The sequence below is a fragment of the Calonectris borealis genome, unplaced genomic scaffold (assembly GCF_964195595.1).
Source record: "Calonectris borealis unplaced genomic scaffold, bCalBor7.hap1.2 HAP1_SCAFFOLD_35, whole genome shotgun sequence".
NCBI classification, from domain to species: Eukaryota; Metazoa; Chordata; class Aves; order Procellariiformes; family Procellariidae; genus Calonectris; species Calonectris borealis.
The window spans coordinates 610,680-627,338 of record NW_027441451.1 but is presented as its reverse complement, the minus strand read 5'-3'; the positions used below and the strand labels follow the sequence as shown (position 1 = coordinate 627,338).

General features: G+C 52.5%; 1 protein-coding gene across 1 annotated transcript; it reads right to left on the bottom strand.

Moving 5' to 3' along the window:
- Positions 1-15,168: 15,168 nt before the first annotated feature.
- Positions 15,169-16,110, bottom strand: LOC142076180 (olfactory receptor 14A16-like). The gene has a single exon (XM_075138559.1). It carries the CDS (start codon positions 16,102-16,104, stop codon positions 15,169-15,171), a length of 936 nt encoding a protein of 311 aa, XP_074994660.1. The 5' UTR covers positions 16,105-16,110.
- Between the last annotated feature and the right edge of the window lie 549 nt (positions 16,111-16,659).

The window sequence follows — 16,659 nt, the reverse complement described above, 5'->3', positions numbered from 1 at the left end:
CTACTCACGCTGTTCAGGGCCACCTATAGAGGTGTTCAGCTGGCCAAAGGGAGTTATGTGCCAGAGGGAGAGCGAAGTCTGTCTCTTTCTCCCCTCCCGTACCTGTATTTCCTAGCTGTCCATTGGCTGTAACAATAGGTGTCTCACACGTCCCCACGTAGCCAAACCTCCTTCAGGGCAGCTGCTCATTTCATGGCCAAACACAGGCCTGTAGTGCCATGTGAGACGCCAAGGCTCTCCACCAAAACTGCACGTGGCTGGCGGGGACAGCCCAGGCCCTGCAGGAAAGCCATGTCCACTCAGAGTGGGTGCGTGGCAGACACCCCAGGCGGCATCTCAGAGTAATTGGGTGCTTGTGTGAAAGTGGCTGATTCCCATCTCTCTCCAGTAGATGCAAGGCACTGCATGAATAAGCAGCACATTGCGCTGGGGTCTCCACTTGTGGGCCTACGTTCTCAGCTTCTTCTGGTTCTCCCTCCCCATCCTTCACTCACCCTCTTGATGATACGGTCTTCAAAGAGTCCAATGACTTCAGAGTGTGCCTGGATCGCAGGATATGCACCCCCAAGGACAATTTCAGCAGCACCTTGTCCTTCCAGGAGATCAGTGCCTCTCTCCACCAAAGGCCCTCCAGGGCTGCAGAGACGCCGCAGCCAGCAATGCCCTCTCCTGCCAGGGCTGCCCAGCCCAGCCCTCTTTCTCTCTGACCTTGGGGACAGCAGGGATTGCTCTCTTTCTGGGCACCTCATGTCTTTCTTACAACGCCATCTGCCATCTGCTCCAGCATGTCTCACGTACACGGGCTCTTGGGTCCTTGGTATCCCTGTTCACCATGACAGCTCTGAGCTTGGCCCTGGAGCCACAACTCAGGGGCTGCAGCCCAGATGTGCAACACTGTCCTCTGACTGGGAACGGACAGGAGGAGCTGGACCCCGTGGTCTGTCACAAGCTGTGACCCTGGTGGAATAACTTCCGAGGCACAGTGGGACACCTCACACAACTTGCTGCAATGGATGGATAAAGGTTCTTCACGAGAGACGGGCTCGGAGCATCAGAAGAGGAATACGTTCTGTGGGAAGGAGTTGCTGGGATGTATGGAGCTCCTTGCTGGAAGAGTCACCAGGTTGGGTGAGCCCTTGTGGGTGAGGATCGGAGGAGAGGCCAGCTAGGGCGACATCGTGGTGGGAGATAAAGAACCTGCAATCAAGGGGAGGATGTGGCCAAGCTCTTATGTAAGCAACTCGAGGAAGTCTCCAGATGAGTGACCTGGGGTTCTTTCTGGGGACTTTCATTACGCTGACATTCATTGGAGGGGGAACACAGCACTGTGAAAATAGACCAATAGGTTTCTGGAGGATGTTGGAGCAATTTCTTAGGAAAGCCACCAGAGGACCAACATGGATGATGCTCACCTGGGTCAGGTCCTTGCAAACCATGAAGAGCTGGTCAGGGAGGTGAAAACCAGTGTCATCCTTGGCTGTAGTGACCATGAAATAGGGGGGTCCAGCTCTTGAGCAGACTGAGGAAGGAGAGGAGCAGGGTGCAGGTGTCAGACCTCAGAGGGGAAGACTTTGGCCTATTCAGGGGGCTTCTAGTGGGGATCCCGTGGGCACAGCAAAGGGCAGCACAACTCAGTACAGCTTGTCTTTAACGACAGAATCGCCCACGAAGAGCAGGGGTGAGTACATAGCTCACAAGACCGGCTTGGGTGAAGAGGGAACTCACGAGGAAGCTCCATAGGTAATGGAAGCCTCCAGGAGGTGGATGCAGAGACCCACTTCAGATGGAGGGCTTTAGAAATAGGAACGGCTTTAGGAAACCCGTAGCTTCCCTAGAGATGACCCTTGCAAGGGAGTCCAAGGGGACCACAATGAGCTGCTACTACTTCAGTGACAGTTAAAGGATAAACACAGAAAACGCGGGGCCACCTCTGACTTCAGGGAGAGTAGATGCAGAGAGCTCTGACATCCTCTGTGTCCTCTTTCTCTCAGTCTTTCCCAGCAAGGTCTTCAAGGCCTTTGGACCTCGCGGCAGAACCCAAGGACAACAACCAGCAGTGGATGGGGGATGGAGTCAGGGGTTACTTGGGCAAACTGAGCCCTTCACAGTCGAGGGCACCAGAGGGGCTGCCTCCGCGGGTGAGGAGAGAGCAGGCCGATGTCACAGTGGCATCACTCATCATCACCTTTGAGAGGTTAAGGAGGTCAGGGGAACTTCCTGAAGACTGACAAAAAGCAAATGTTGCGAGCATCTTTCAAAAAGGCCCAAAAGATGAGCTGGGGAGCTAAAGGCTGCTTAGCCTCCCTTTGGTTGAGGAGTGCGTCCCTTCGCGTGTCCTCTTGGATCACAAGTTAGGACGTTGCATTCTGCATGGTTGAATAAGTTGATGGGTAAAGAAATGATTGGCTGGTTGGGCCTGGAGGGACGTGGTGACCTGGAAACTGAGCACACAGAAAAAGAAAAGAAATATAAAAAAATAAAGCAAAATAATTGTATTATTGCACTTTACAGATTTTAGAACTTCTTATGGCCTTATCCTCCCTCTTTCCAAATATTTGTCCTGTGGTGGGGCAGGAGGGCTGGTTTGTTTTGGGGTTGGTTTGTTTTTTGGTTTGTTTTTTTTTTAAGAACAATTTTGGACATCAGGGTGGCTTGAGTTACAGGAGCGCAGAGGCCTGGTGTCACCCTCCATCTGCAGTCTCAGTTGGAGGGTCCTGGTCTCCCACGGCCCCCTGTGGTCACTACCAGTCCCAGGTGAGTGTGTCAGGCACACCAGGACCTCCTCAATTGGCACTGGAGGCTTCTGGTCAAGATCGGAGCTCGGCTTGCAAAGATGAGGACATTTTCTCAACATTTACGTAGTACGGGAACATTTTCACTTTTGAATACTTTTAATGGAGAGAGAGTGTTTCCCTGTGTTGCCATCAAGAAGTTTTCCAGGATGTGTACTGCTCTCAGGAGAAGAAACCTTGATCTTCCCAGCACTTGCTTGACCACTGCTCTGCCCAGTACAGAATGTACGGAATCTCACTAATCTTTTTGGTATTGCCACATGTCCTGATTACACTGACCATTTCTCAAGTCATCTCCTCAGCGGACTGTCTGCGCCTTTGCATTTTCGAGTGTCCATCCCCTTTTCCCCCTCCCATTACTCTCCATTCACTCAGACCCCTCCCAAGTACCCAGGTGGGGATTGGGGGTGGGGGTGGGATGAAGAGCGTCTCTAGAACGTCTGACAGAAAGGGTCTTGCTTTTCCTACGTACTCATACCTCCTCATGAGACACTCTGGATCAGTATGAATTGGAGATTTTTTATATTGTTTATTCTGTAAGCAGGAAAATAAAGAAAACTGGAAAAAGCATGAATCTTTATAAACTGTTATTTCTTTTTGAAATCTTCTCATTTAGACTATACTCCTGAAATCTCTCTAACGAACTACACAAGAAGAGAGGAATTAAAGAAAACTGCAGAGAGCCCTGGCACGTTCGGGTCTTTGCATTTCAGTGAGCTCTCTGGTGCCGAGTTCCTGAACTGCAGATCCTGAAAGAAGATTGAACAAGCCGCTGAAGAAGTATTTAAAACCTGATTAAACTCTCCAAGGTTGTGAGGGTGTCAGTGGGCCCCCTGAGGACCATCACAGATGAAGCCATGAAGGGAAGCACGGGTGGAGGTACCCCTGCCTGGGGGCTGCCTTAAACTGGAAAGAGGTAAGCACTGGTTACAGGTGACAAAGGCAATGTAGGCAGCTCTGATGCCATGTGAGCCCTTGATGTGTTCCATCAGGAAGGATGGGCCAGCTCTGATCCCAGGGAAGGGAGATTCTTTCCCTCCTGTGTTGCTCAGGGCTCGTCATGGAGCAGTGTGATGTGGGGGGGTGCGATGCCGAGTGCAGGACAACCCTAGGACTGCCTGAACTCCATGGAGGGATGAGGAGGCCACAAGGGCATGGGGCTGTAAGGAAATGGTGTCCCCTCATGGTTCTTGGTGGCAGTGACGATATCCATAGCTGAGAGGACAGAGATCTTGGTTGTGTTGGGGAAGTCCCAGCCCCACCAAGGCCCTCAGTCATCCCCACCACAGGCTCTCCCATGCTGTCCCATGCCTGCAGCAGTTCTCCTGCAGACTTTGGCCACCCCCCGCTGCTTCCCCACCTCACTCTGAACCTAGGATCTCCCAGGCTTTACCAACGGCTTTTTGTCCTCCCTGCCTTTTCCTTCTAACACAAAGCTGTGGTTTGCTGGGGCTTTGCCAAACCTGTGAATCCCCAAGCAACACATCCAGCTTCTTTCAAAGCTAATGCTCCTCAATCACCTAAGATATCCCAGCACCATACTTACTCATCATCGAATCATAGAATGGTTTGGGTTGGAAGGTGTCCTGGTTTTGGCTGGGATAGAGATAATTTTCTTCCTAGCAGTTGGTAAATAGTGCTATGGTTTGGATTTAGTCTGAGAATAATGTTGACAACACACTGATGTTTGAGTTGTTGCTGAGTAGTGTTTACCCTGGTCAAGGACTTTTCAGCTTTCCACGCTCTGCCACATGCACAGGAAGCTGGGAGGGGGCATAGCCAGGACAGCTAACCCAACTGGCCAACGGGGTATTCCATACCATATGACATCATGCTCAGCATATAAGGCTGGGGGAAGAAGAAGAAAGAGGGGGATGTTTGGAGCGATGACGTTTGTCTTCCCCAGTAACCGCTATGCGTGATGGAGCCCTGCTTTCCTGGAGGTGGCTGCACACCTGCCTGCCGATGGGAAGTAGTGAATGAATTCCTTGTTTTGCTTTGCTTGTGCGCACAGCTTTTGCTTTACCTTTTGAACTGTCTTTATCTCAAACCGTGAGTTCTCCCACTTTTACCCTTCTGATTCTCTCCCCCATCCCACCAGGGGGGAGTGAGCGAGCGGCTGTGTGGTGCTTAGTTGCTGGTTGGGTTTAAACCATGACAGAAGGGACCTTTAAAGGTCATCTAGTCCAACCCCCCTGCCATGGGCAGGGACATCTTCAACTAGATCAGGTCAGAGCCTGGTCCAACCTGACCTTGAATGTTTCCAGGGATGGGGCATCTACCACCTCTCTGGGCAACCTGTGACAGTTTTCACCACCCTCAGCATAAATAAGTTCTTCCTTAGATCTAGTCTGAATCTCCCCTCTTTTAGTTCAAAACCATTCCCCCTTGTCCTACCGCAACAGGCCCTGCTAAAAAGTGTGTTTCCATCTTTCTTACAAGCCCCCTTTAAGTACTGAAAGGCCGCAAGAAGGTCTCCCTGGAGCCTTCTCTTCTCTGGGCTGAACAATCCCAACTCCTTCAGCCTGTCCTCACAGCAGAGGCGTTCCAGCCCTCGGAATATATCCGTGACCTCCTCTGGACCTGCTCCAACAGGTCCATGTCTGTCCTGTCCACAGTGGCAGTGTGCAGCACAGCATGGAGAAACCCACTGCCCCAGGCAGCTGCTGCCAGGTGGACACAAGCTCTGCTGCCCAGGAGGGTCCCACAGAGCAGGGGTTTGCAGATGGCAACATAGTGGTCGTAGGCCATGACAATGATGAGACAATACTCTGCTGACATCAAGAAAAGAAAGAAAAAGACCGGGGCAGCACATCCTGCATAAGAGATGTCCCTGGTGTCCCCGAGTGAATTGGCCAAGGAGCTGGGAGCTCTGCTGGGGGCTCTGCAGGAGTCAGTCCTGCCCTACAGCAATAGGCAAATAGGAAACAGGAGAGATCCCAGATTAAAACCACTCAGGGCATCAAAGAGCTTTGCAGCATTGTTGCTCCCAACTCACCTGACTGCAGAGCAGAGCTGGGGGGGTTTGTTGGGTTTGTTCTGTTCTAGTTGCCCCACCACACCTGAGGAGTGTTTTTAAGGCAGAAATTGTTGGCATTTCTGCTGCACTCCACGTGAACCATTGCGGGTGCTGAGAGGCAAAGGGACTGTCCCTTAGTGCCGAGGGAGGACGGCCAGTCTGCCCACCAGTCCTGGTCTCAGCTGCCCGGTGCTGGCAGCTCCTTCAGCTGGAGGACGATTGCACTCAGATGTGTCCCTGGGGGTGACGTGGAGCTGTGAGCAGCCCTGTATCACACAGCACCCTCCTGGCAGCAGAAGGACCCTGCCCTGCCCTGCCAGGGGTCACTCCTTCTACCCACAGCTTCCCCCACGCCCCCTAATTACCTGGTAGGCCAACCCGGGAAGAGGCGTTGGGTATGGGTTGTCACTTCCTTTCCACCTCAGTAACTGAGGGGACAGGGGCAGGCACAGGGCTTGGCCGGGTCAATCCCAGAAGCTGAAAGGCCAGCAGCAGGCACGCGGCTTGGGAGATCATGGTGAGGTCACTTCTGTCCAGTGGGCTGATAGGCCACAAGGAGGCTGGTGGGTTGGGATGTTATTATGTTATCAGTTGTGTCTGAGGAGCTCATAGGCCAGCAGGAGGCACATGGCCGTGAAGGGGAGTGTGAGGCCCCCTTAATCTCCAATCTCCTTGAGTGATTGGCCATCAGCAGGCACAGGGCTGGGGTGTTGGCTCTGACATTCCCTTCTGCTGAGAACCTGAGAGCCAGCAGCAGGCACGTGACTTGGTGGCTGTTTTGTACCCGGAGGTTCTGGTTTGTTATGTCCCCACTAAGAAAGGCACGCAGACGCTGTGAGGTGGTGTTTAAAATGCCGTTTGTTAGAGAAACACCATAAACAAAGAGCAGATCATGGAGGCAATATTAGGTTCCTTCAGATGCCAGAGCCTTTGACAGTGGGGCAGAAAGTTGTGCAGCTTCCATCTGTGGAATCTGCTCCTGTGATCTCTTTCCATGTTTTCTAACAGAGAAACAAACTCTAGTCGTCATTTCTCCTGCCCTAAGAATGATGTTCACATGCAAATTTGTTGCTGCAGTGTTTGGTAAAGGTAAGGACATGCAGTTGGCCTCATCACCAGTACCAGGTGGGAGCTTCCTGCAGATTCCTCTGTTGCAGTCAAGTTTCTCCTGTGACCCAGGGATATGCTCAGCACAACACAGCCTGAAGACCAAGCTGTACGTGGAGCCCAGCACAGCGCGGCACATGCAGGCCAGGGTCTTTTCAGGTTTGCTGTTAGGGGGATCACTAACTCCTCCATGTACAATGCTCTTATGGTCGGGATCACCGAACCGTCTGAGCAAGATTAGGAAGAGGATGAGGTCTGCTTTAGAAAGCTGGAGGAAGGGACACAAAGGACTTGGTAGTCACTGGGGACTTTGAAGGCCATGGACCTCTGCTAGAAGGCCTCAGTCAGAGGGAAGGTGGAAGGTGATCCCTGATCTGCCATGGGGGGATGCTCTCCTGGACTTGTTTCTCACAAGAAGCTGGTGGAAGATGTGGAGGGCAGCTTTGGCTGCAGTGGGAGTGAGGTGGGGATGTAGAAACCCTTGAGGGAAGTCAGCAAGACAACTTGTAGCAGGGCTGAGTGGAGAGGAAGGATCACCTCCACCCACCTGCTGGCAGTGCTCTGCCTAATGCAGGCCAGGGTGCCATTGTGTGCCTTTGCTGCAAAGGTGCAAAGGCAGGAGAGGAGAAGGCTTTGGGGAGACCTAATGACAGCCTTCCCATATCTTCTGGGAGAGAAGAAAACGGAATGGAATGGAATGGAATGGAATGGAAAGGAATAGAAAGGAATAGAAAAGAATAGAATAGAACAGAACAGAACAGAATTTCTTCTTAGATAGAAGAAATGGAAAACCAGGGCCTCCCTGGAGGAATGGGGATGAACTGGAGTGGCCCCAGAGGACATCTACCAGGATGTGGTTTGGGGCCTCTGTGGAGGGGCTGAGGGATCTGGGGTTCTTTAGCCTGGTGAAGCGGAGGCTCAAGGCTCTCTAGTAGTAGCCTGCAATGTCTTGACAGGTGGTTTCCGAGATAATGGAGCTTTTCTTGGTAGTTGGAAGACATGGCAACCTCCAGAAAGTGCAGCTTGGAAAGTTCAGACTTGACATGAGGAAGAAGAAATCTCAGTCAAAGGGTAGCCTTGTGGTGTAAGAGGTTACCCAGAGGGAGTCTGGATCAGTTCATGGCTTTCTGTTTCAAGGAAAAGCCAGCGATGGGTGCAGAGACATCAGTGAAGATGTAGAAATGCTGGGGTGAGAGCTAATTAGGGAAGCAAGATGGGTGTCTACAGCCTGAAGGGCAAGAGGTGCAGGCATGGGACAGTGTAGGACAGCCTGCAGTACAGATGGCCTAGGCCTCTGGCAATTCTGAAAGGCCCATCAAAACCAAGGTCTTTGTCCCCTTGGCTAAGGCAGTTGCCTCTGCCACCAAGGCCTACAAGGAGGAACTTCCTTTTGAGGCTCTGGACTTCATTTCTTCCTTGCCCCTGCTTGGGGAGGCCAGGAAGTGTGGTACAATTGTTCTACCCTTGGCATTGCTCACCCCCACATCCCACTGACCCCGGGAAGAGCCCTGAGCCACGCATGAGGGACAGGATCTGCCTTCCCAGGGCTTGCGGGTGAGGGCTTGGCCTTTCTGCTTCACAAAATAAACCAAGGGTTTTCTCAGCATTACAGCCACCTGCACAGTGCCTTTGCCTACCTGCAAGCATGGCCTCCAATGATCTGCTCTAACGAGGCCATGGGGAGGCTTTGTCAGTAATGGTCCACAGTGGGACCCATTAATACTTCAAGGTACTTTGAGTTTTGCTTCTGACTTTGACTTCTTGAGAGGTTTGTTCTTTCTCCTCTCATCATGGGAGCTTCAAGGACTCAGTACCAAATACACCATGGATGTCATTAAAATACAGAAAGCCTTAAGGAGCTCTTTCTCTTCCTGTAGTTTTCTTAAGGTCTTCCAGGCTTGTACAGCTAATTGGAGTCATTTCATAGTGTAGTTAAAGAGGAAGATTTCAAAGTGCACCAAATGAAAGTTATTTTTTAATGTAAAGTTTGTATTTTATTATCCTTTGGTTTAGAGAAGAGGTGATAGAAGCCTTCTCCAAGTGATAGTGATCCAGGGTGTCTCCTCAGGAGGTCTGGACAGGCAGGAGAAGCAGTCCCTTGAGGTGTGACTCTGTGCGGAGAACTTTGCTCCTCACCTCCCAAACGTCACCATTTCTCTCATTGGCCATCTGGGACTTACATCACTCTTCCTTGCATCAGACTTCTCCACTGATCTCTGCAGATGGGTGTTACAGCTCCATGGCACCATCTCCCACCTGCTCTCCTCAGAGAACTGGCTGCACACAGGCCACATAAAAACTTTTCCTATTTGCAAACAAAGAAAAGCCAAGCATGATAAAGTTTCATAAAGAATAAAACACACTCCTCAACCATATGCTAAGTACAAGCTGTCTCTAATGAAGTTGTCTTTCTACAAGGGATAATCTTATGAGAAATGTTTGAGATAGATACAAAAAGTTAGATATAACCATAATTAAAGAATTGGCTAAAGAGCCAATGAGACTACTGAAAGACAGGCAAGCTTTTAACTCCCTGAAGATCAAAGCAGCAACTGAGTAGGTGAGAGTTATCTGAATGAACAAAGAATAATGTCCGGAAACAATTAGAGACTGATGGAACGGGCCTTTGTCTAGAGAGTCTGCATCTGCAAAGGCGACATCAGAAATGGTCATTGTATGAGGACAGGTGAAATTATATGAAAGATTAGAGAAACTGAATACACCGTATAACAGGAAGAATAGTGGTAATGAAGTTACGGGGCAAGACCAATATTTCTTTGGAATATCCCTTTTGAAAAGTCATTGTATTGGTAGAGGTCTCTTGTGAGTGAGGACAAGCAAGAGTTGCACTCATCTTTGAAAGTGGCCAAAAGTGCAACCCAGGGAACCACAGGCTGCACAAGCTCACTTTGGTGAGCAGTGAGCCATTGCATGAGTGCTCCTGGGTGACATTTCTGGGCACCTGAAAGAGAAGAGCATCACCATGGACTTACCAAGGGTAAATCATGCCTCGCCAACCGGGTTGCCTTCATGATGAAGTAGCTGCATTTGTGCATGAGGGGACAACAGCTGATGTCATTGACCTCCACTTCAGCAAGACTTTTGGCGTGGTCTCCCTCAATATTCTTGTACCCAAGTTAGGCCATTCCAGTCTGGAGAGGGAGACAAACAGATGAGCAAAACACCAGTTGGATGATGAGGCTGAGAGTGCAGGGTGAAGGGGCCATGCTCTACCTGGAGGCCAGGGGACGTACTGGGGTTTGGTGAGGCGGCACAGGGGACTCTGCTGAGCCCTGTGCAGTTTAACACCTGTATCCACGACCTGTAGGAGGAGGCAACTCTCACCACATTTTTCAATGATACCAACTTGGGAGGACCATTCCTGTGCCTTAGGGATGCCTTTCAGGGGAAACCTGACGGGTGGGAGGACTGTCCTGTCAGGAACTTCATGAGATAGACAATGGACAAAGGCCAGGTCCTGCACCTGGGATAGACTGACAGCCTGCAGTGGCAGGGGAAGGGGACTGCCTGGCTGGGGAGCAGCTCTGCGGAAAAGGCCCTGGTGGTGCTGGGGAACAGAAGGCAAAACAAACCCCAGTAGTGTTAGATGGTGGCAAAGGTGGCCAGCAGTGTCCTGGAGTGTGTAAAGAGGAGCCTTGCCAAGACTTTAGGCTCTAAACAGAATTGAAACAAAGCCCTGACTTGGGTGCTATCAAGTTAATTAATACAAGAGAGGGAGGTGGAGGGACCTCAGCATTTACAGGTTCCTGCTGAAGATTTAAGGCCTCCAAGAAAGGAGCTGAAGAGAACACTTGTGAACTAGCATAGCCTTTAGATCGTTTCACATGTGAGGGCTCTACTCCCCCATCTCATTCCTTGGCACCCAGAAACCTCACCTGCTTTTCCGTCCTCTCCTCCCAAAACCTGACCAAGTGATGGGAGGAAAGGCAGCAGAAAGGCCCTTGGCCTCTGTGAATCAGCCGGGGTCTGGCACCTGGAGGGCGATGGTGTCATTTCATTGGACACCCCATAAAGACTCAAGCTGGGGAGTGCCTCTGCAAGTCCGAACCAACAAGGTCCATGGCCAGGCAAGGCTGTGTCTCTGGCTGTGTCTGGAGACCCGAACACCTACAGCTTAGATGAAGCTGGGGCTGAACCTCAGGCCTGGGCTTCAGTGGTCTCCTGGGCCCATGGGCAGAGATGCAGGTGGAGGCCCCAGGTGATGCTGCTCAGGGCCATGAAGGCCTATGGATGCTCTCAGGGCCCTGACACTGCCATATTGGACCCCACCTGCCACTGCCCTCACTAGGCCAAATTCTCACTCCCTGATGTGCAGGGTCTGCTCTCTGCTACTCTCCTTCCCCATGTCCCTGGGCGTCTGGCAGACCACAATTTCATGGTCACTTCAGCCAAGGCTGACACTGGTCTTCACATCCCTGACCAGCTCTTCCTCCTTTGGGAGTACCAGGTCCAGGTGAGGAGAAGACTGGGTGGCCCATTCAGAAGCTGACCCACACACAAGCCGCCATCTAACCTGTTACGTGTCCCATAGAGACCCTCCATATATCTGAGCTGCCCTGACACCACACAAGGCAGCCCCCACTCCTCATCTTCCCCATCGGTCTCTCCTAAAGATGTTCTATCTCCATTACCACAAAAGCCATGGGAGCTGTCCTTCCCCACCTCAGCTCTTATTCCTCTGAAGTCACAGCTCTGTGATGGCACCCGTGGCTCCTGCTCTCTGTGGCCCAGGCTGTGGGCTTTGGTGCCCATTTGGGCTGCAGCCCCTCCGATGGGGCACCAGGGCCAAGGGCAGACTTGTCCCAATCAAACCTGTTACCCAGAGATGAGACCCCGTGTGTGGAAAGGCTTTGTTTCCCAGCAGAGGCATGCTGGAGTGGGTGGCAGGTGGCAACAGAATGGTGGATGAGGTTGCCACCCCGAGAGCAAAAGCTGCAGTGCCCAAGGCCAGAGAGAAAGAGGCGAGGGCTGTGCAGCCCCGTCAGGAGAGGGGTTTGCTGTCCCAGGTGACTCTGCAGCACCGTGGGGCCTGTGCCAGAGGTGGAGCTGATCTCCACGAAGGACAAGGTGCTGCTGAGAATGTCCCTGGGGGGACATCATGCTGGGGACCAACCAGCTAGACAGCAGCTCCGCAGAGAAGGACCTTGGGGTCCCAGAGGAGAAGCAGCTGAGCAGGAGCCAGCAGTGCACCCCCGCGGCCAAGGCCAACAGCCTCCTGGGCTGCATTAGGAGAAGCATTGCTGGCAGGTGGAGGGAGGTGACCCTTCCCCTCTCCTCAGCACTGGTGAGGCCCCATCTGCAGTGCTGTGTCCAGTGCTGGGCTGCCCAGTGCAAGACAGTTGTTGACCTACTAAAGCAAGTCCAGCCAAGGGCCACAAAGCTGCTTTAAGGGACTGGAGCATCTTTCACAGGAGGAAAGGCTGGGAGATGTGGGACTGTTCAGTTTGGAGATGAAGAGGCTTGGAAGGATCTTATTAATGTCTATAGACACCTGATGGGAGAGTTTGAAGACCAGGGAGCCAAACTCTTCTCAGTAGTTCCCAGTGACAAGACAAGGAGTGATGGACACAGATAAAAACACATGAAATTCCATCTGAAAACAAGAAAACATTTTCTGAGTATCAGGGTGGTCAAACACTGGAACAGGTTGCCCAGAGAGGTTGTGGAGTCTCCATCCATGGAGATATTCAAAACCCACCTGGACAAGGTGCTGAGCATCCTGCTCTAGCTGACCCTGCCTCAGCTGGGGGGGTTCGACTAGATGATCTCCAGAGGTCAACATTTCTGTGATTCTGGGAGTATAAAGGAGAAAAGAGAGGCAGAAAGAAATGAACAACACATGGCCTTGATTTCAAATATGGTGGGATGCCATGGAGAGGACACAAGCTCTCCAGGGGGGAGAAGGGGGGAGCAGAGGGGAAGTGTGAGGAGGAAGGAGTGGCAGGGATGTTCTTTACTGACTGTTAACCCCCTCTTCACCATCCCCCCTGCTCCTCTTGGTGTGTGGGTGGGTAGATGAATTGGGAAGAGTGGAGTAATTTGAGCCTGGGAGAACATATGAGGAGAATGGTCTTTAACATTTTTGTTATTATTTCTCACAATCCAAACCTCTTTTAATTGGCAACAAATTAAATTGATCCTCGGCAAGTCAAAAGACCTTTGCCCGTGACAGCACTTGGTAACTGATCGCCGTGACTTTACCTTCACCCATGAACTATTCCATCTTATTTTCTCCCTTTGTCCTGTTGAGTCAGGGGAGTCAATGAGCAGCTGGGTGGGTGTCTGGCTGCCAGCCAAGACTAACACTCTGCAGGACCACCACATCTGGACTGCTGCATCCAGTGTGGGGCTTCCCAGCACAAGAAAGACCCTGACAGACTGGAGTGAGTCCTGCAGAGGCCAGAAGGATGATTGGGGCCTGAAGCACATTTTGGACAAAGAGAGGCTGAGAGAGCTGGGTTTTTGAGAAATCCCTCAGAGGCAACCACTGGGGCAAGGACCCAGGCCAGTTGGTGGGATCTCAATCAATGGAGATTTTCAATGTTTGTTGAGACAGGGCCATGAGCTCCTGATCGAGCTGGGGCTGTCTGAGAAGGGACTTGGTGAGAGACCAGCTGTGGCAAGAGCTATCATAGAAACATAGAATAATTTAGGTTGGAAAAAACCCTTAAGAACATCGAGTCCAACAATAAACCTAACACTGCCAAGTCCACCACTAAAACATGTCCCTAAGCGTTGCGTCTACAAGTCTTTTACATCCCTCCAGGTGTGTGTAAGGAGTGTCAGTAGGAAACTGGTTTCCTTTTCATTATAACTGGCCGAGGAGTTGGGTATCACTGAGCCCCAGAGTAGAACGGGGGTGACCATGTAGAAAAGGACCCTCCTCAGAGGTGGGGTGTACAAACAGAGGTGGAAATGGCCAGTGTGTGGGACTGGTCTGGGATGGTTTTCCCAGGGCAGCTTCCCCGGGGTGTCCAGGGACCATGGCACAGACTGGGCCTCTCTCTTCTGCACCTTTGGTGCCTTGCTTCCTTCTCCATGATGCCTGACTCTGCACTGTGAGCACCCTGCTGTGTGCCCCCACCCTGCACACTCACACAGCTGAGCTCTACACTGCTGCTTTCCTCTCCCGGGCACTTCCCAGCCCAGCCCAGCCCCTCCCCAGCTCTCCCCACCACCCCTGCCCTCTCCCCAGCCCAGCCCAGCCCAGCAGCCCAGCCTGGGCTGGTCCCACGGCAGTGCCCACGGCAGGGTGCTGCAGAGCTCTGGGCACTCACCCCGCGGCCCCAGCCCCTCTGAGGGGCACAGCAGCTGCTGGGGGGCACACAGGGAGCTCAGCCTCCCCATCAGCCCCAGGAATGGTGCTGGCCCCAAGGCCACGAGGAAATGGAGGCTACTCACGCGCTGGCTCTCCTGAATTCATATTGCAGGTGTTGCCCAACCCTCACTGAATTTGCCCCCTCCTCTGCTCCCACCAGCCCCACTCCCCACGACAGCACGACAGTCCTGGCCCTGGGCCTCCTCCGGCACCTCCTGCATCTCTCCAGTCTCCCCTCCCTCTGCCTGCTGGCTCCCCACTCACTCCCATGGCACTGCAGAGTCCTTGTCCATGGATACCTCGATTTGGTGCTTTCCTTTTGGGGGACTTCACCTTGGAGGGTGTTTCACCTTCTGAGTCTCCATTCATTGCAACCCCAGGGCAGGGGGTGAGTCCCCATCCTCTCCTCTCATCACCCCTCCAAATTCATTTGCAGAGACTCTGGTATGTGCCATCAGTCTTGTCATCCATGAAGACACGTGAGAAGATAATGGGAGTTCATGGACCATCTCCCCTGCCATTGGACACCAAGAGGAGAGCTCTTAAATCCAGACCGTTTGGTCCAGTGGAACCCAATGGTACCGTGAGCTTAACCCCAAAACACTGAGAATAAAAAGGAGAACAGACTTTTTAAAATATCAATTCCTTGGATATTTATTTGGAAGCAACTTTGGAGGAAGAGCCCAGCCTTCAGGTGCTGCACCTGGGAGATCCCCTTTTATTGAAGAGCTGCTATTGGCCATGCCACATCTGACACAGTGTTGGGCAAGAGACAGACACAACAGGATCAAGCCGCAAGACAAGTAGTATAACCCCAGAAAATTCTATATAAGCAGGATTATCACAAGAGAAAAAAGCAGACTCGTGGCCTAAGATAAACTCTGGGGAATGTGCAGAGAAGGGGAGGCAGGTTATTGTCGGTGAAACAGCGTCCACTGGGCCAGTTTCCATAGGGCATCCTTGAGCTCCTGGTTCCTCATGCTGTAGATGAGGGGGTTCACTGCTGGAGGCACCACTGAGTACAGCACTGCCACCACTAGATCCAGGGATGGGGAGGAGATGGAGGGGGGCTTCAAGTAGGCAAACATGGCAGTGCTGAGAAACAGGGAGACCACGGCCAGGTGAGGGAGGCACGTGGAAAAGGCTTTGTGCCGTCCCTGCTCAGAGGGGATCCTCAGCACGGCCCTGAAGATCTCCACATAGGACACCACAATGAAAACAAAACACCCAAATCCTAAACAGGCACTAACCACAAGAAGCCCAACCTCCCTGAGGTAGGAGTGTGAGCAGGAGAGCTTGAGGATCTGGGGGATTTCACAGAAGAACTGGTCCACAGCATTGCCGTGGCAGAGGGGTAGTGACAATGTGTTGGCCGTGTGCAGGAAAGCATAGAGAAACCCACTGGCCCAGGCAGCTGCTGCCATGTGGACACAAGCTCTGCTGCCCAGGAGGGTCCCGTAGTGCAGGGGTTGGCAGATGGCAACGTAGCGGTCGTAGGCCATGACGGTGAGAAGGTAAAACTCTGCTGAGATGAAAAAGAAAAACAGAAAGAGCTGTGCAGCACATCCTGCGTAGGAGATGTCCCTGGTGTCCCAGAGGGAATTGGCCATGGCTTTGGGGAGAGTGGTGGAGATGGAGCCCAGGTCGAGGAAGGAGAGGTTGAGGAGGAAGAAGTACATGGGGGTGTGGAGGCGGTGGTCGCAGGCTATGGCGGTGATGATGAGGCCGTTGCCCAGGAGGGCAGCCAGGTAGATGCCCAGGAAGAGCCAGAAGTGCAAGAGCTGCAGCTCCCGCGTGTCTGCGAAGGCCAGGAGGAGGAACCGGGTGATGGAGCTGCCGTTGGACATTTGGTCCCTCTGGGCATGGGGACCTGTCCAAGGAGGAAAACACAAGAAGTTAGGGGAGACTTCTCTGAGCAAAATCCAAGCCATTTCCCACACCCCCGCCCCTGCTGCACACCCCCCCTTTGCATTTTCCAGGAATCCTTCCTCAGCTGCGGGGCTGAAGCTCTGGTGGGTGCTGGCTGAATGTGGCGTGAGGAGCAGGTCCTGGATGGACACCCCAAGGAGAGAGCCAAGCGTCCTAACCATGGCAACTTATGAAGGGAGAGTCAGCTCATCCCCAGCCTCACAGACTGCATTGCCCAGAGCTGCACAGGTTCGAGGAAAGCTGGGACACCTCCTTGCTGTGGACACATCTGCATAGGAGGACCCACAAGGTCTGTGCCTGACTCTGCAGCTGAAACTGCCATTCCCAGGAGCCTGTCAGCAATACCAAGAGCATCTGAGCAAGGCAAGGAGAGAGACAGATGGGCACTGAGGGGAGCCTTTCCCTTACCCAGCTCTGCACACCCCTCCCAGACAACAGCAATGCAGGACAGTCGCCCTCAGGCCCTGGTCAGC